General features: G+C 40.6%; 1 protein-coding gene across 1 annotated transcript in view; it reads right to left on the reverse strand.

Annotated features, from left to right (window-relative positions):
* LOC306846787 (CUB and sushi domain-containing protein 3-like) overlaps nucleotides 1–17352 on the reverse strand; it is a gene marked incomplete at its 5' end in the record, with an annotated part of 460366 nt that overhangs the window by 271239 nt on the left and 171775 nt on the right. The window contains one exon of the mRNA XM_079380399.1: nucleotides 7380–7587. Within this exon, the coding sequence (XP_079236525.1) occupies nucleotides 7380–7587 (208 nt within the window). The remainder of the gene's footprint in view (nucleotides 1–7379; nucleotides 7588–17352) is intronic.

Genomic DNA, 17352 nt, shown 5'->3' on the forward strand with positions numbered 1-17352 from the left:
GAGGCCGGTAAATCCAGGGGTGGAGGAGTGTGTTTCATGATTAACAAGAAATGGTGTGATCCCAGGAATATCTCCATTCTGTCGCGTTCCTGCTCGCCTCATCTGGAACATCTTTCCATTATTTGCCGTCCATTTTATATGCCCCGGGAGTTTTCATCGATCATCCGGGCGAGTTCTTCTGACGTCAGCGAGTTCACAGCTGTAGCATTAAGCTTTATAAACACGCTAACCGAGCAAGCTACAGAAACGATAATGATAAGGACATTCTCCAACCAGAAACCATGGGTGGAGAGTACAATCCGTGCTGCGGTTAACACACGCACTGCCGCTTACAATGAGGCTCTTCTGACCGGGAATATGAGCGAGTACAAAGCATCATGCTATGCTCTGCGACGCACAGTAATAGCCGCTAAACACAGATACAGAGAGAGAATTGAGTCTCATTTCCAGCTCAATGACTCTCGACGGATGTGGCAGGGACTGAGGACCATCTGTGCCTTCGGAAACGAATCCTCCGTGAAGGTGAGAGCAGATCCGTTGCTGGCTGAAGAGTTAAACATCTTCTTCGGCCGCTTCGATTGCAACGGCGGCGGCGCGTCTCTGCTGACCAGCGCCTCAGGAAGCAGCAGTCAGAGCAGCGATGATCCTGTAATCACCGTGTCAGAGGATGAGGTTCGGAGGGTGCTAAAGAAAGTGAATGTCAGGAAAGCAGCCAGACCTGATGGGATAACAGGCCGTGTTCCGAGGTCCTGCGCTGATCAGCTCGCTGGTTTGTTCACATCTATCTTTAATGAGTCCCTTGCTACCTCTGTGGTTCCCACCTCATTTAAAAAATCCGTAATAATCCCTGTGCCTAAGAACAATAAACCCTCTTGCCTGAATGACTATCGCCCAGTTGCCCTCACATCTATAGTCATGAAGGTTTTTGAGAGACTTGTAAAGAGCCACATTTGCTCCTCCATACCTGATACTTTGGACCCTCTTCAGTTTGCCTATCGCCCAAACAGATCTACGGACGATGCCATCTCTCACGTCCTCCACTCTTCCGTCACACACTTGGACGGCAACAATGGGAATTATGTAAGGCTGCTATTCATTGACTATAGCTCAGCTTTCAACACTATAGTCCCCATCAAGCTGGTTTCTAATCTCACAGACCTCGGCCTAAACTCCTCACTCTGTGACTGGATTCAAGACTTCCTCACCGGCAGACCTCAAGTGGTGAAAGTTGGCCAGTTCACCTCAAACTCCATCACCCTGAACGTAGGAGCCCCACAGGGCTGTGTCCTGAGTCCCCTGCTCTACTCTCTCTACACACATGACTGCGTGTCCTCTCACAGCTCCACATTTATTATCAAATTCGCTAATGATACTGTGGTTCTGGGCCTTATCTCCAACAACGATGAGACTGCATACTTGGATGAGGTAGAGAGACTCACATCATGGTGCCAGGACAACTGTCTCTCTCTGAATGTGGGGAAAACTAAAGAGCTGATCATGGACTTTAGGAAGAGACAGAAGCAGCTCTACACTCATCTTATGATCAGTGGGACCCCTGTGGAGAGGGTGAGTAGCTTCAAGTACCTTGGTGTAAACATCTCAGATAACCTGACTTGGACTACACACATCCAAACACAGGTTACGAAAACCAGGCAAAGACTGTACCATTTGCGACAGCTGAGGAAATTCAGGGTCTCACCAGCAATCCTGAAAACTTTCTATTCAGGGACCATAGAAAGTGTATTATGTGGTTAGGAAACAGCTCAAATCAGGACTGCAAAGCACTACAGAGAGTTGTGCGCTTAGCTGAGCGCATCTCAGGGTCTGCTCTCCCCTCTCTGCAGGACATCTACCTCAAACGCTGCAAAAGTAGAGCTGTCAAAATTATCAAGGACTCTAATCACCCTGGTAACCGACTATTCACTTTGCTTCCATCTGGTAAGCGCTTCTGTAGCCTAATGGCAAAAACTGAGAGACTTAGGAGGAGCTTCTTCCCCCAGGCCATCAGGCTCCTAAACTCTAACTCTGTCTCATAACATCACTTGACTCCATGTTAACATCACTATCAATAAGCTATTCATAATTTTTCTCTACCTCATATTGCTGCTATTTAAATAACCTGTACAACTTTTTTGCACATTCTTTTGCACATTGCTGTTACAACATACTGACCTGCACATTTATATTTATATTTATATTTTTTTTATCTTTTATTTTATTCTTTTTATTTATTCTTTTTTTTTCTACTTTTCTTTTTCTTAATATTTGTCTATACAATTGCACTGTCCTTGGAGCGGACCTGACTTACATTTCACTGCTGGTTATATTCTGTATAATTGTGTATGTGACGAATAAAAATCTTGAATCTTTAGACGACGGCCTCTCCACAGACCGTGGGCAGGGTGGCCACTCCTGACCGCTCCCCAACCGGTGAGGGATGCGTCTGTCGCTAGCGTTACGCGGTGACAAGGAGCTCCCAGCACTGGGCCCTGGGACAAGAACCAAGGTTGTCTCCACATGTCCAAGGCACGTAGGCATCGCCGCGTGACCTTGATCATGCGGAGCGGGTTTCCCCTTGGGGAGAACCCCTTGGGTCTTGAGCCACCACTGTAGGGGTCTCATGTACAGCATGCCAATAGGTATCACGTTGGACGCAGCTGCCATCAGACCCAGCAGTCTCTGAAACTGCTTTACAGTGAGTGACTGGCCTTCTTTCACTCTCCTGACCTCCGTGAGGATCGACTAGATCCGAGCAGGGGACATACATGCCTGCATCGTGGTCGAATCCCACACCACACCAAGATAAGTGGTTCTCTGTAATGGAGAAAAAACACTCTTCTTGGCGTTCAGTCTTAACCCCAACACTTTCATGTGGGCGAGAACAACATCTTGATGTTGAGCCGCCCTCCGCTCTGAACGAGCGAGAATCAACCAATCGTCGATATAATTGAGTATGCGGACGCCCCGTAGCTGCAACGGAGCTACCGCGGCGTCCACACACTTCTTAAAAGTGCGGGGTGAGAGTGCTAGGCCGAAAGGAAGTACCCAATATTGGTAAGCTTTTCCCCCCGAAAGCAAACCTCAGGAACCTCCTGTGAGATGGAAGGATGGAGACGTGGAAGTATGCGTCTTTTAGATCGATCGCGACAAACCAGTCCTCGGACCTGATTTGAGACGCGACCTGCTTGAGAGTAAGCATTCTGAACTTCAGTCTACTGACTGAGCGGTTCAGCTGCCTCAGATCTAAAATGGGACGCAACTCTCCGGCCTTCTTTGGAACTATGAAGTACCGGCTGTAGAACCCAGACTCTCTTTCGTGAGGAGGAACCACCTCGATGGCTTCCTTCCTTAAGAGAGTATCTACCTCTTGTTCCATTACCAGAGCCTGCTCGGGGCCCACTAATGTGGTATTTACCCCGTTGAATTGAGGCGGACGAGAACCGAACTAGATTCTATAGCCTCTCTTTACAGTGCATAGGACCCATCGAGACACATTTGGCAGTAGTTTCCACGCTACCAAATAGTCAACTAAGGGAACCAGTCTCTCGAGACTGGCTTCTGGTGTAACCTGAGCGGCTAGTTCCCTGGAACGGCACACCGGCAGGGAACGGCTGAACTAGCTGCTCCAGAGACCCCCGAAGGGGTGGCGAGCATCTCGGCTCCGCTACATTTCCGGGCGGAAGAGACCGAGATATGCGCTCACTGGAGACCGCTGCGCCCTGGAACACCATACGTGGCACGGTTAGCAGATCGATCTCCTGAGGGCACTGGGGGAGGGCGAGCACCGTACACTGTGGTGATCGTTACCTGAAACACCTCTTCGCCTGAAGCATGGTCCGCAGATCCTGCTTAGGCTGGGAGGTCTTCGACCACACACCCTTGTTGCCACTCCGCTTGCGTGGGGGCGCACAGGTGGCAATGCTCTCTTTCTGCGTCTCCCTGTATGAGGAGCCAGCACGCGGCAGGGGCTGCTCTCGCCCAGCAGCCCCGTGAGTTCGAGAGCGGTGAGGGAGAAACCGCTGGAACGCCGCCGCCTGCCTTCCGGCCTCCTGGTTCCCGTCGACAACAACGTCAACAGCGTCACCGAAGAGGCCGGAAGACGAGAGCGGGGCATCCAGGAGGAAGACCCTATCACGATCCTTAATATCGGACAGGGTCAACCACAGATGCCTCTCCCTATCAAATCAGCAACAAATCAGCAGTTCTACGGAGTTCACTAATGTCCTCCGCAGAAATTCCCTCGCCCTCATCCAACTCTTTAAGCAGGTCAGCCTGGTATGCCTGCAACACCGCCATGGTGTGCAGACATGAACCAGCCTGACCCGCTGCCGCGTACCCCTTGCCCACCAGTGCTGACGATGTGCGCAGAGGCTTGGTGGGCAGGGTCGGAGCCTTCAGAGACGATGCCGCGTCAGGAGACAGATAGCTCGCAAGCGTCTGTTCCACACGCGGCATCGCCCTGTAACCGTGCTCACTCGTCCCCATCACATTACCGTAGTAATCCGACGAGGGGACGAAGAGGCGGGCCGAAAATGGTTTTCCCCACGACCTCGACACATCAATGTGGAGGTCGGGAAAAAAAGGCAGGCTCCGATGTGGAGGTGAGATTTGAAACCGCAGGAAACGCTCATCTAGTTTGCCCTTCTGTGGTTCAACCAAACACTCGGCCGGCCAGTTGAGACTCAACTTGGCTGCAGCGCGAGTGATCACCTCCACAAGCTCCTCATACTGGGGTGAAAGAGGGGGTGCAATTTGTTCGGCGCCTCCCATGTAAACCTCCTCGGAGGAAGACACGAGAAACGCCGGGACCGCTGCCCAAGGGGAAGTATCCGCCAGGCGGGCTTCTGATCTCGGGGAGCGATCCTGGGTTTCCAGCAGGTGAGGATGGAGATAGAGACTCGCTCGTCTCCGATCCCTCTGCTAAATCCCGTTGCGAACCCCACGAGCGCCGCCTTCGCTCCGCCTCAGCGGAAGCTGGGCCAGCGCCGCGGGGACCGATAGTGAAAGAACCCTCTCGAAAGAGAGCCTTTCGGGAGCGAAGCACACGCAGAGGGAGGCCCTCGCAGTGCGGGCAATCAGCCCCCTCGAGGGCTGACTCCGCATGCCTCGCTCCCAGGCAAAGCACACACAAGCTCTGTGTATCCCCCGCACACAAGTAACGCTTGCAGGGAGGAACACACAGCCTGCATTGTGCCTCGCCCACATGCTTAGACTTAAACTGACTCTTCATGGTAACTCAGACAGACAACAGGAAATAAGACACACAGTACACAGAGCGCTAGCTGAATGACAGAAAGCTGACGCCGGTTTCACCGCACGTGCTTTTATACCAGCTGGTCATTACATCACCTCGCCCGTGACGTCCTTCCCATCCATTGGACAGATTTCACTGGTATTCAGAGCCGGTCACGCTGAAGGCGTTCCCCAAAGCGTCTCCTGACGCAGCTCGAGTTCCTGAAGAGGAACTAAACTTAAATGTGATCCTGGACTACAAAACCAGTCATAAAGGGACAATTTTTCAAAACTGAGACTTATGCATAATCTGAAAGCTGAATAAATAAGCTTTCTGTTGATGTATGGTTTGTTAGGATAGGGTAATATTTGGCTGATATACAACTATTTGAAAATCTGAAATCTGAGCGGGCCAAAAAATCAAAATATTGAGAAAATCACCTTTAAAATTGTCCAAATGAAGTTCTTAGTAATGCATATTACCAATCAAAAATTAAGTTTTGATATATTTACAGCAGGAAATTTACAAAATATCTTCATGGAACATGATCTTTACTTAATGTCCTAATGATTTTTTGCATAAAAGAAAAATCAATAATTTTGACCCATACAATGTATTTTTGGCTATTGCTACAAATATACCCCAGCGACTTAAGACTGGTTTTGTGGTCCAGGGTCACAAATGTGCTTTGTATTTTAGACATAGAACAAAACCAGTGAAGAATGTACACCAATGATATGCATAAAAAATATTGGAATTACATTTGCATTTAATCTCAATCGACTTTATTTCATTTTTATTTTTAAATTGGCACTTTATATCCCACAATGGTGCCTTGATATCTCAGAGTAAGATTTTATATCTCACAATGTGACTCAGTGTCAACTAAAATTAAAACTATTCAAAATAGTTTTTAGTAATTGAAATGAGGCTGAAACAAAATATAAATATTTAATTAAAATGTTTGAAATTTGTTTTTGCTTTGCCAACTAACTTAAATAAGTTTAATAAAAAATAAGTAAAATTAAAATTAAAAATGATGAACGGTATATAGAAAAAAAGACAAAAGCACACATTAATTCCTAAAACTTAAATCTAAAATTAAAACAAAAACTAAATTAAAAATACAAGACAATTCAAATAAATAAATGAATTAATAAATAAATAAATAAATAAATATATAAATAAACGCTACACTAAACTATATATAACAAGAAAATAAAACTGATTTTATCATTTTAAATTTATAAATCACGATTACCTTGCATTTTGTACTCTGAGGTTTCCACAAAAAAGTGATGGAGAGTTTTCAGATTGTTTAATTAAAAAAAAAGAAAAGTAAAAAAAGTTGTGTAGCTGTTTGGGTGTTAGATGATAAAATACAGGACAAACTGTGCTTCATGTGGATTTAAATATATACTGTCCCCTTAAATACATGACGATTCAGTATCATATGGTGCAGTAGACACCCCACAGCAAAATTTGAGCGCGCCATGCAGCCCTATATGACACTGACTGATATCAAAACCATACTTTCCAAATGAGATGTAATTAAAAACTTGGCTTGAGTTCAATTTATAATGTTAAGAGGAAGGGTATTTCTGGGGATCAATACTCATGTTAATTTCCTCTAAGAGCTGCACGCAGCACAAGTGCGCATTGGATTTTTCCCTTTTAACAAATGTAGCGCAGCATACGAAGAAGAAAACAAAAAAACTTAATTACCCATCTTTTACCCATCATCACCAGGGTAGACGAGGCTGGAGGGAGTGAAATCAATAGCCCAATTTGAGCCCAATCAATAAGCAGCAGAGGTGAAATATTATGATGATATAAACATTTAGATGCTTCCATTATGACTAACGATTACATCCATAAGGTACAGCTGGAAACGTCACACGATGCACAGGCACAGCAACAACAACAAATGAGGAAACTCTTGCCGTTAAAACATGCAAGATTACATCTAAATCACAGACTTGTTGGATTACACACAGTAACAAAGGTGAGATCACGGATGGGGGCGATGGCTCATTTAAGATGTCCATGGGATTAGGAAAAGATTTGACAGAAAGCTGCTACCGTTTGCACCACAAGACGGATGAGCATGGGAATAAACACCGGAGGGCAAGGCATTTGAACTCACCATATTGTTGGCGGCTCGGACCCCTCCACCTCCAAGTAATCGTACTTTTCCTCCGTCTGGAAGTCTGTAAAAATGATGGAGATGGTGTCTCCGGGATCAGCAAGTATGGTCCACGTACAGTCCGCACTATTGTAATATTCACTCGGGAAATTGGGACTCGTAATGATGCCACTTGAACCCCTCAGAGTATCACCACATGTGTCCTCAGCTGTCAACCAAACACGAAAAGACTTGTGTTAGGAATCGGCCTTTAATTTCTAGACATTCTTATATAGTAGAAAATGACAGCTGAACCTTTTGGACTAAATCGAGGCCACTTTTCCCATTTGCACACCAATTGTTGAATGGATTCTGCGCCAATTCACAGCCCATTGTTGGGAGCTAAAAATAGCTTTATGGCGATTTTGTTCGATACTAAGCATATGAGAGTGAAAACCGTGGCTATCTGGCGGTGCCGTTCATTAATTCGACACACACTAGTTTAAAACAGGCTGTCTCTTGATTCCTTATCATGTTTTAGTGAGACAGTGGCTCTTCCGGCTGCTTTTGAAGCTTTGGCCCTCTCTCGTTTAAGTTTTGTAAATGGTTTCCGTCATGACATGGTTTTCAGAAAAACAAGGTCCCAGCTGCATTTCCAAATAGACTCAGAGCTCATCTCTGGTCCCTTCTGCTAGTAGGTGTCCAATTAAATTTGAGTGCGATCTTTTTGAATTTAGCAATTGCAAATTGTAATTTTGTCTTTAGAAATCGAGTAGCAAATAGAACTATGTACAGATAAAGACACATGGACTAGTCTGTGCAAACATGATAAATTATATAGAAATAATTTATACAAACAAGCATCCACTCATATGTACGTACAGTCATGTGGACGTACATATAGTGCGTACATAAATATGTAGAAAGCGATGCTCCGATTTGGAGAATCACTTTTACCTGGGATCGACACATAGTAAAGGTGCAAAAATTCTTTGCAACGAGAAGAGTTACATTGAAACAATTACAAGAGACGCATTGACATGTCCGGGACGGAAGCCATGTCGATGCGCGCACACGCATACATTTGCATACATTAAATGTTGAGAATGTACATACACAACATGCATTCACAGGCAGAAATGCACAAGAGCACATGCACTCAGAAATACTAATGGAAACCTTGATATCTCTTACACTTCTAAAGGTTATATTTCGTAAAGCTTATGTTTATCAATTAACCTACAACTCTCTGAAATCCTCTATTGTAATAGGACAATCACAAAATTCAGCAGTCAGATATTTTCTTAATATTCGCTGTCATCTGTGGATTTAATTGAATTGCATTCAATTGCTTTGCGTCTTAATTATCACTTGTAGTGAAAACGATCTTGGTAAACTTAATATTACAGTAAGATTGTGGGAGTAGGAACTGTCATTCACTTCCATTTTATGCAAAAGAGCAGTCTGGACATTTTTCTGATTATGTCTTGTCTTCTGTCTTGTGTTTGAAGCAAGAAAGTAAGTCATACAGGTTTGGAATGACACAGAGTGAGTAAACAGTAAAATAAGTGAGGTAAATAAGCTCTCACTGAACATTAACACCATAAGAAACTAAAATAATAAACTTATAAAACAAAAGAAAAGGTATGAAATTGTTCGAAGTATGAACAGTGGTGTGAGAAAACCATAAGGAGGAGTATGAAATACATGTTTTGTGTTTCAAATACAAGCTTGCCCTAAAACATTTCCACACTCTAATGGCTGGGAAAAAGTCATGAGACATAAAACCCGAACCACAGTAATATCAATGCTAATGCCAGTAAAAAAAAAACACTTACACACACTTACACACGCACAACTATTAATGCCACTGAGCATGTGATTGACAGCCTCATAAAAATTCCATTACATAAAAGGAACTCAGGAGACAAAACGGACAAAGGTTTGTTTGGGCAAGTGTGAGAGAGTGTATTTCTCTCTTTTGTTTACACTGAATGTGGCTGCATCTCACTTAGATATGTAACATATTCTTGTTACATATGAATAAGAATATGAATAAGGTCTTTTTTTATTGCACAGCTCATAGACATTTTGTAAATTGTATGCAAAGGAAGTGTGACTTAGTGCCTGTGGGCATGTTTAAAGTTATCCTCACCAAAGTCAATGTTGAGGTGGCCTTTTGGTTTGTTGCAGAATATGTAAACACTTATACACCAACAAAAAGCCGTACAATTCAGAAAAATCGACTTAACTGATAAAAGGGAAAAGTGATGGTGTGTTTCAATAAATATTAAAGCAGCTTGGCCTTGACATTTGCATTGTAATGTGGAGCGACGGACTGTATGCTATGATAGATTCCCTCAGGGAAATATTTGTGTCAGTCATTTGTAAATCAATTCTGCATTTTCATGCATCTCTCAGTGTCACATGTGGATGAGCTAGCACTGCATTTCATACAAACTGGAATAATAATGCAAGAACATATAGGGTCAAAAAGAAGAAGAAAAAATTATCATTCTACAGATGTTGATAGGCTAACAGCTAACATGACCTCCAATCCCTATTGTGCTGTTAAAGGCACCTTGAATATAGTTATAAATATGTCAAAATATGAGGTCAACAGTACAGTTGTGATCTACGCATAGCTGGTTCTGTACTACCAATATAAATAAAAATAACTCTCTCATTTGTCTTCTGTTCTGCCATAGCTATAGTTCATATGTTTAGGAGTGCTCAAGTACCAAGGGTATTGTATTTAAAAATATTTAATTAATCATAGATAACACAGTTATGTAATGTATTTATTTATGTAATATTTTTTTGCCTGAAAAAACCCAGCATACCTGAATTTATTGATAAGTAAGTCAATAAATAAATAAATGCTGTACTAACCTTTAAAGATCTTAAAAATTATTGCTGGAATGCTTGAAATGCTGAAAAGTCTGATGTGACAAAATTTCATAAAAGCAAGTAATAATTTAATATTATTAAGTAAATATATATTTGCAAAAAAAAAACTTAACAAGACTTAAGTTTAGCTGCTGCCTTAAATGTTTAAGTACTGTACAATCAACATACAAGTCCAAGTCATTTCAACTTAAATTATCTTGAAATTATCTTAAGTATCTTCATATCTCAGATACCTAAATTAATTATTCAACACCTGAACAACAACAAATCTTGTGCTGGCCTTTAAATAATAATAAAAAAAACTTTCATGTTAAAATCTTAAAAAAAAAAAAAAAAAAAAAAAAACATGCTGAAAATTCCTGTGTGAATAAGCTGTGAAATGACTGTGGATTTTTTCAGCTATGCTAAAAATTCAGTTGCTGTTGCTTTTCTGCTCAGCCCATCAGCTAGACCCCAGACACGGCTCTGGGACAGGACTATGGATTGAAATGCAGGACTGGTATAAAGGCTGATACTATGATGGCAGACACAGACACAAACATGTTAGCAAATGATCATTCAGGGGCCCGTGGGATGAGATGTGGTGTCAGCAACCTGACACTCTCCTGTCCATCAGCTAAAAGCCAGCCTGACTAGACTATATATGTACACACTGCAATGGGCCATTATGATATACAGTGGGTTCTAAAAGTCTGAGACCACTGAAAATCTGGGATATGTTTTTTTTTTTTGTATATTAACAAAAAAAAAAAAAAAGAAATCTAAGTTTCATATTTGAAAAAACAAAATCTGACTTTTAAAATAAAGAATAACATTTTCAGATTTTCCGCTATTTCTAGGTCACTAATTAAATATTTAAAATGCGTCATGCATTATTTTTAAGTTGTTTTTTTTTGCCTTCGACTTTGGATTGAAAAAGCCATTCTGTTGCAATGTGGCCATCACCAGGCCAGATCCATTAAATCACATTCTGTCACAAAGCCCATTTCTTTCGTTTCCATGCAATGGCCTATCCACATATTGGGGAGGTGCACCTGTCAACGACTGGAGGTGGAATCTGATCTTGATGGAGTCTCTGTATAATCCATGTGATGTGACAGTTGAGAGGGGTGGAATATGGTGATTGAACTGCACTGAGCCACACTGGGGGGTGGGGGTGGGGGGCTTTGGTCTAATCCAGACATCGAAGAGCAGGAGAAATGAACACGTTCTGACTGCAGAACGCTCAGATGAAGAGTGCATTTATATGTGTATTATTCATGCATGCTCAATGTCAAATGTAAATAAATTCAAATGGAGACATACTGTCCATTCATAGGTACGGGTATATTGTATGAAGCTAATTCTTGTTTTATTGCACAAAAAAGGGTAAATTAATAATATGCAACATATAAAGTGGACAGGATTACAAACGACATTCACTAGTCCAGTCTGGAACAGGCAGAAAGTAAAAGTAAAGAAAGTTTGAACATAGCTCTTTTTAATTACAATTACCAAATAATCTACTAAATACTACAATGGAAGTATTTGGAATGAATGAATGAATGAATGAACAAACAAACAAATAAATAAACGTTTGTAAAAAATACAGTGTAGCACTTATGTGCCTACACAAAATAAATACTATATATAATATAACTTGATCTAAATTTGGAGGATCATTTATATCATCATTAAATGATGGCCATGTAACTTGATTTGACTACTTGTTTGTTTGTCTGTTATGGTTTTTATTATTAATAATATAATAGGATATAATATAAATAATTAAAATGATAAAAATATAAATAAACAAACAATATAAAGTAAATAAACAATATGTATAGTGTGTTCATGTGATTAAAAAACATTTCTATATGTCTGAATATATAAACAATTTAAAACAACATTATGGATCATCATAATTTACATTATGTTATTCTATATGTCTGATCGCTATTTAAAATATTTTAAATGCTCTATACTGAACAAATAGCCAGTGTGACCACTGAGATAGCCTCAAAAACACTGTTCCTGAGAAACAGTCGCATCTGGTCACTCAGTTCTGAAATCACATCTGTGCTACATCAGGGGCTCCTCGCCCTGAAATCAATCAGTTATACAGCATCCTTACTGACATCGCTGCAGTCCTCCAGAGCCTTCTGTGGTGATAGTGTCACATTTTGTTTTCACAAATATTCATATTTGTGTTGACACTTTTTCCTGAGGGTGAGTGACATGATAAACGAGCTGTCGCTGTAAATGTAGTAAGTATGTTTGTGGGAGGGCAAAAGAAATTAAGCCAGTGCACTGAAAGATTTCTTGAAGCTCTGAAGACAAATGAGAAAACGCTCAGCCTGGTGTGGATTCAGGTGAGTTCTCGTCTATGGGTCCCTTCGTATGGTCTCGGAGCAGATTTTTTTAAATGTCAGTCCTGACAACCTCAACAAATGTGGGCATACAAACATATTTTCATGCTTTGGAGCACCCAGGAGGCACAAACCCATTTCAACTTTTTGATCTCAACTGCTGTGAGGAGACTTTGAAATGACCGCAATGTAATAATAAATGATACCTGTGTAGAGCTTTGGGAATTTAAAAGCATCTGAATTTGAATCCATGTACCTAATAAGATACTTTTTTTCTATATTTGGATGTTTCTTCAACTATACATTTTTTTGTCCTTGTCGAATTTTAGAAAATAAACTCCTAAAACACTTTTCAATCTCTCATTAGTGTGTTTCATCTACTAACAATTTTCAATAATCTATAGGGGTGTTTCTTTAACTTCAGGCACTTTTATGTTCCAAGAAAATAAGCAGATTAAAAAATGACCTTTTTTTGGTTATATAAAGGTTACCTTATTTATGGACTATGTAAATCAGTTATATGAAAGTCAAACATATGTATAAACGGTTTACCAGGCCTTTATCACTTATTTTCACTACTTTCAAATGCCCTTAATATACATTTTACTCTCAGCCCAAATTTGCAATTATTTGCTATAAAAGTCCATCAAAAATATAAATTATTATATATGATTTATTTGATAACCTAAACAAGACTAAAACAAACATAAATCATTTAAAAAATTTACTTTGTGAATATAATCATACATTTTTCAAAAATGATGACCACCCCCAATCACATTTTCGAGATTAAATATGAGACATGATATATGTTTACTGTATATATCATTATATATACATTGTATATGTTATAGGACAGCCTTTCCTGGTTGAATCTATTCTACTCTATTCTGTATATGACACTCACAAGCAACAATGAAGATGGCCATCAAGAATGTCCATTCAAATCACAATCAGCCTTGAAGAGAGAAGCTACTGAGGGCATTGATGCAACTGCAGTGGCTAAATCATCTGCTCTCGAGCTGTTTGATTCATCACTGCTCTGCTTGGGGGATGTGGACTCCAACAAGCCATGTCAAAACAAAGCCTAAGATATCAAGAAACCATGAAGTGTTATGATATCAGAGCCCACAGACTTGTGGGCACAAGCACATATATGGCTGTTTCTTTGACTACTAACCTTTTTTCTTTATGCTACATGAAAGTCACATTTTTACCTTAGAAACTTTTACCATGTGTTTATCAGATATAACAAAGAAAGAAAGAAAGAAAGAAAGAAAGAAAGAAAGAAAGAAAGAAAGAAAGAAAGAAACGTCACGTCTGTAAACATGAAGATTTCCCGGCTAGTAGGCTATCGCATGTGAGGATCCTGCTGGTGGCAACTCGTTTATAATCCTTTCTCACAGCAACTAGAATAATTACATTTATCATTTTGATCGCAGATTGTAATCCAGAAAGGATTATGTGTTTATGAAACACATGTGAATGAAATTAAATTATATTCCAGTTTCTTTTTTGTTAACAACTGTTTATTGAGTTTTATTTTGTGGAACAGTAGTACAAAACAAAAATCAGCTGTACAACTTTAAAACCCACCCCACCCCTTGGTAGACTTAAAAAATAAAGAAATAAAATAACATAAATAATAACAATAAACACATTAATTAATATTAATAGATAAACAAATAACAAAAAAAATATTTTTTACAAAGATTTTAGAAAAGAAGACACAACATTAAAAGCTGAATGCCATGAATTTACAGTTTTCACATTAGATCCATGTATACGAGAAGTAAAGAGTTCCATTGAGATAATGTCCAACAAATGCACAGCCCAGGGCTGCGTTTCCCAAAAGCATCGTAAGCTTAAGTACTTCGTAGACCCATTGAAACCAATAGAGCTACGAACAATTTAGGCTTAAGATGCTTTTGGGAAACGCAGCCCAGGTTCGTCTGTCCATTGTGTGAGGAGGATTCCAGCGGTTGACTAAGAATTTTTTTGCTGCTGTGAGAGCAGCTAACAGTAAAGACCTTAAAGTCCCAAAAGTCATTCATGAAAAAATGGCGTGGAGTCAAACATATCTCAGTATCCAACAAATATGATAGGTCCTGTGAGAGCTGAATCCAAAAAGGTGAGAGAGAGGGGCACTCCCAAAAGAAAATGCAAAAACGTGCCTAAAACTCCTTGGGAACAGAGATTACACTTAGGAGAAGATGACAGATTCATATAAAAACGTTTCCTTGGAATCAAGTAAACCCTATGCAGCAATTTCCAATGAATCATTTGGTGATTAGGGTTTTGAGAAGACAATTTAAACACACCCCGTACCTGATCGGAAAATAAAACATGCACATCCTCATTAAGATCCTTAGCCCAAACAGTAGTAATAGATAAAGGTTTGTATGAATGCTCAAGAAGAAAGAGATAGATGACTGAAGCAGAGGAGGGAGATTCCTCAGAAGGAAGGATTAGTTTGTGCAATGGGTGAACAGGCAGTTGAGAGTTTCAAGGTACCCCATATGCCCGTCGGGCCGATCTAATGCGCAAATACATAAAAAAGGAGGAGTCTGGTAGATTATATTAAGTTTTAAGATTCTGGAAGGATTTTAAACCACTATCATCATAGATATCTCCCAGAGTGTTTACTTTATTATGAGTCCACTGCGGACAATGAAATGGAATACTGCCTGCCAAAAGGTTATTATTGTGGAAAATAGGCGAATGCCTATGCCTTTTTGTAACTAGTTGTGAACGTCTTTCAACATCACTCCATGTGGAGAGGAGATGGGTTACAATGGGACCAAACCGAGATTTACACTGCCTAAACGGAACTCCCGAAAAAACAAGATGCTTCAATTTATACGGATAAACAATAGATTCCTCAGTTGCTCTCCAAGACACAGAAGCGTCAGGATCAAACCAAACTGCTAATGGGCGGAGGGAAAAGGCTTGAGCATACAGTCTAAAATTAGGGAAAGAAAGACCTCCATGTAATCTACATCGTTGTAAGGTAGTCAGTTTAATACGAGGACGTTTCTCATCCCATATATACCGTGAAACACATGCATCTAGTTTATTCCAGTAGCCAACTGGTGGAGCGAGAGGAATCATGGAAGAAAATAAATGAATACGTGGGAGAACATTCATTTTAATCACCGATATACGGGCCTGAAAAGAAGTAGACGAGACCAATTTTCCAAATCTGAGGATACTTTGGCTAGAATACCATTATAGTTTTTTGAGATGATTTCCTGCAGGGAAGGAGAAACATCTATCCCCAAGTACTTAAAGTTTTGAACCAATAGAATAGATATAGAAAGGGACATGGAATCAATTTTAGAAGTGGGGGGGGGGGGGGGGGGGGGGGGGTTAAACATGACTTACTCCAATTAATTTTAAACCCAGAGAGAGATCCAAAATGGTCAATTAAATTCAACACATGAGGAATAGAATGTGACGGCTTCTCCAGAAACAATAAGATATCATCAGCAAACAAAGAAATATGATGATGAGTATTCCATATATTTATGGGAGAAATAGTTTCAGATTGTCGGACCGCTTGAGCTAAGGGTTCCAAGGATAGGGCAAGTAACAGAGGAGACGCGGGCAACCCTGACGAGTACCTCGATGTATAAAAGATGGGTTAGAGCGAACAGCACCTGTGAGAACAGTGGTTGCTGGATTGGCATACAGAACCTTTATCATATTTATGAAACTCGATCCCAGACCCAGATGCTGTAGAACCACCCATAAATAGTTCCATTCTAGCTGGTCGAAAGCTTTCATCGCATCTAGAGACAATACTGCGCAATTGGAGGACAAACTACTCTTTGAATTAATAATATGATATAACCTGCATAAGTTATCCAAAGCTGAGCGAGATTTAATGAATCCTGTTTGGTCATGATGAACTAGCCAATTTAAAAATTTCTCTAGACGAGATAGTACTTTAGCATATAATTTAACATCAGTCCCTATCAAAGAAAGTGGCCAGTAACTAGAACCGGAAGTTGGATCTTTATCTTTTTTTAGAGAAATAACAGCTATATTACTAGATGGGTGAAATGAGCCTTGAGTAACTGAAAAATTTATCATATCTAACATGAGGAGACCTAAATCTGACCAAAAAGTAGTATAGAATTCGATTGGAATGCCTTCTATGCTTGGGGATTTCCCCTTGTTCGTAGATCGAACTGCTGACTCCAGCTCCTGAAGAGTGATCAGTTCAGTATTCAGTATTCCGAATCTGAATCTGACAGCCTAGGTAAATCAAGGTTGGACAGAAAAGATGCAAAAAAGTCAGGGTCACCATCAGCAGAATAAGTATCGAGGTTAGAGTAAAAAGAGTGAAAGGCAATATTAATGTCTTTTGGGTCTGTCATAATGAGCCCAGATTGGGATTTCGCAGCTGAAATATTAGCAAATTTTTCACTGTTGCGTAATCTTAGGGCTACAAGGTGGCTTGGTCTACTCCCTTGAAAATAATAATTCTGCCTGGATCTTTGGATCAGGAATTCTGTCCTGGATCTCAGTAATGAATTGAGTTCGGACCTAACCGCCATGATTTTACTTAGTGTATTGTCTGAGAAACAGCGCTGATTATCTGTAGTCAGATTCTGGAGCTGTGATTCCAGTTCAACTATCTTTTTGTGTCGGTTTTTCTGAAGGAAAAAGGCATATGAAATTGAATTATTCCTTATAAACCCTTTAACTGCATTCCAAAGTGTCCGAGGATC

Source organism: Barbus barbus (assembly GCF_936440315.1).
Source record: "Barbus barbus genome assembly, chromosome: 27".
Taxonomy (NCBI): Eukaryota; Metazoa; Chordata; class Actinopteri; order Cypriniformes; family Cyprinidae; genus Barbus; species Barbus barbus.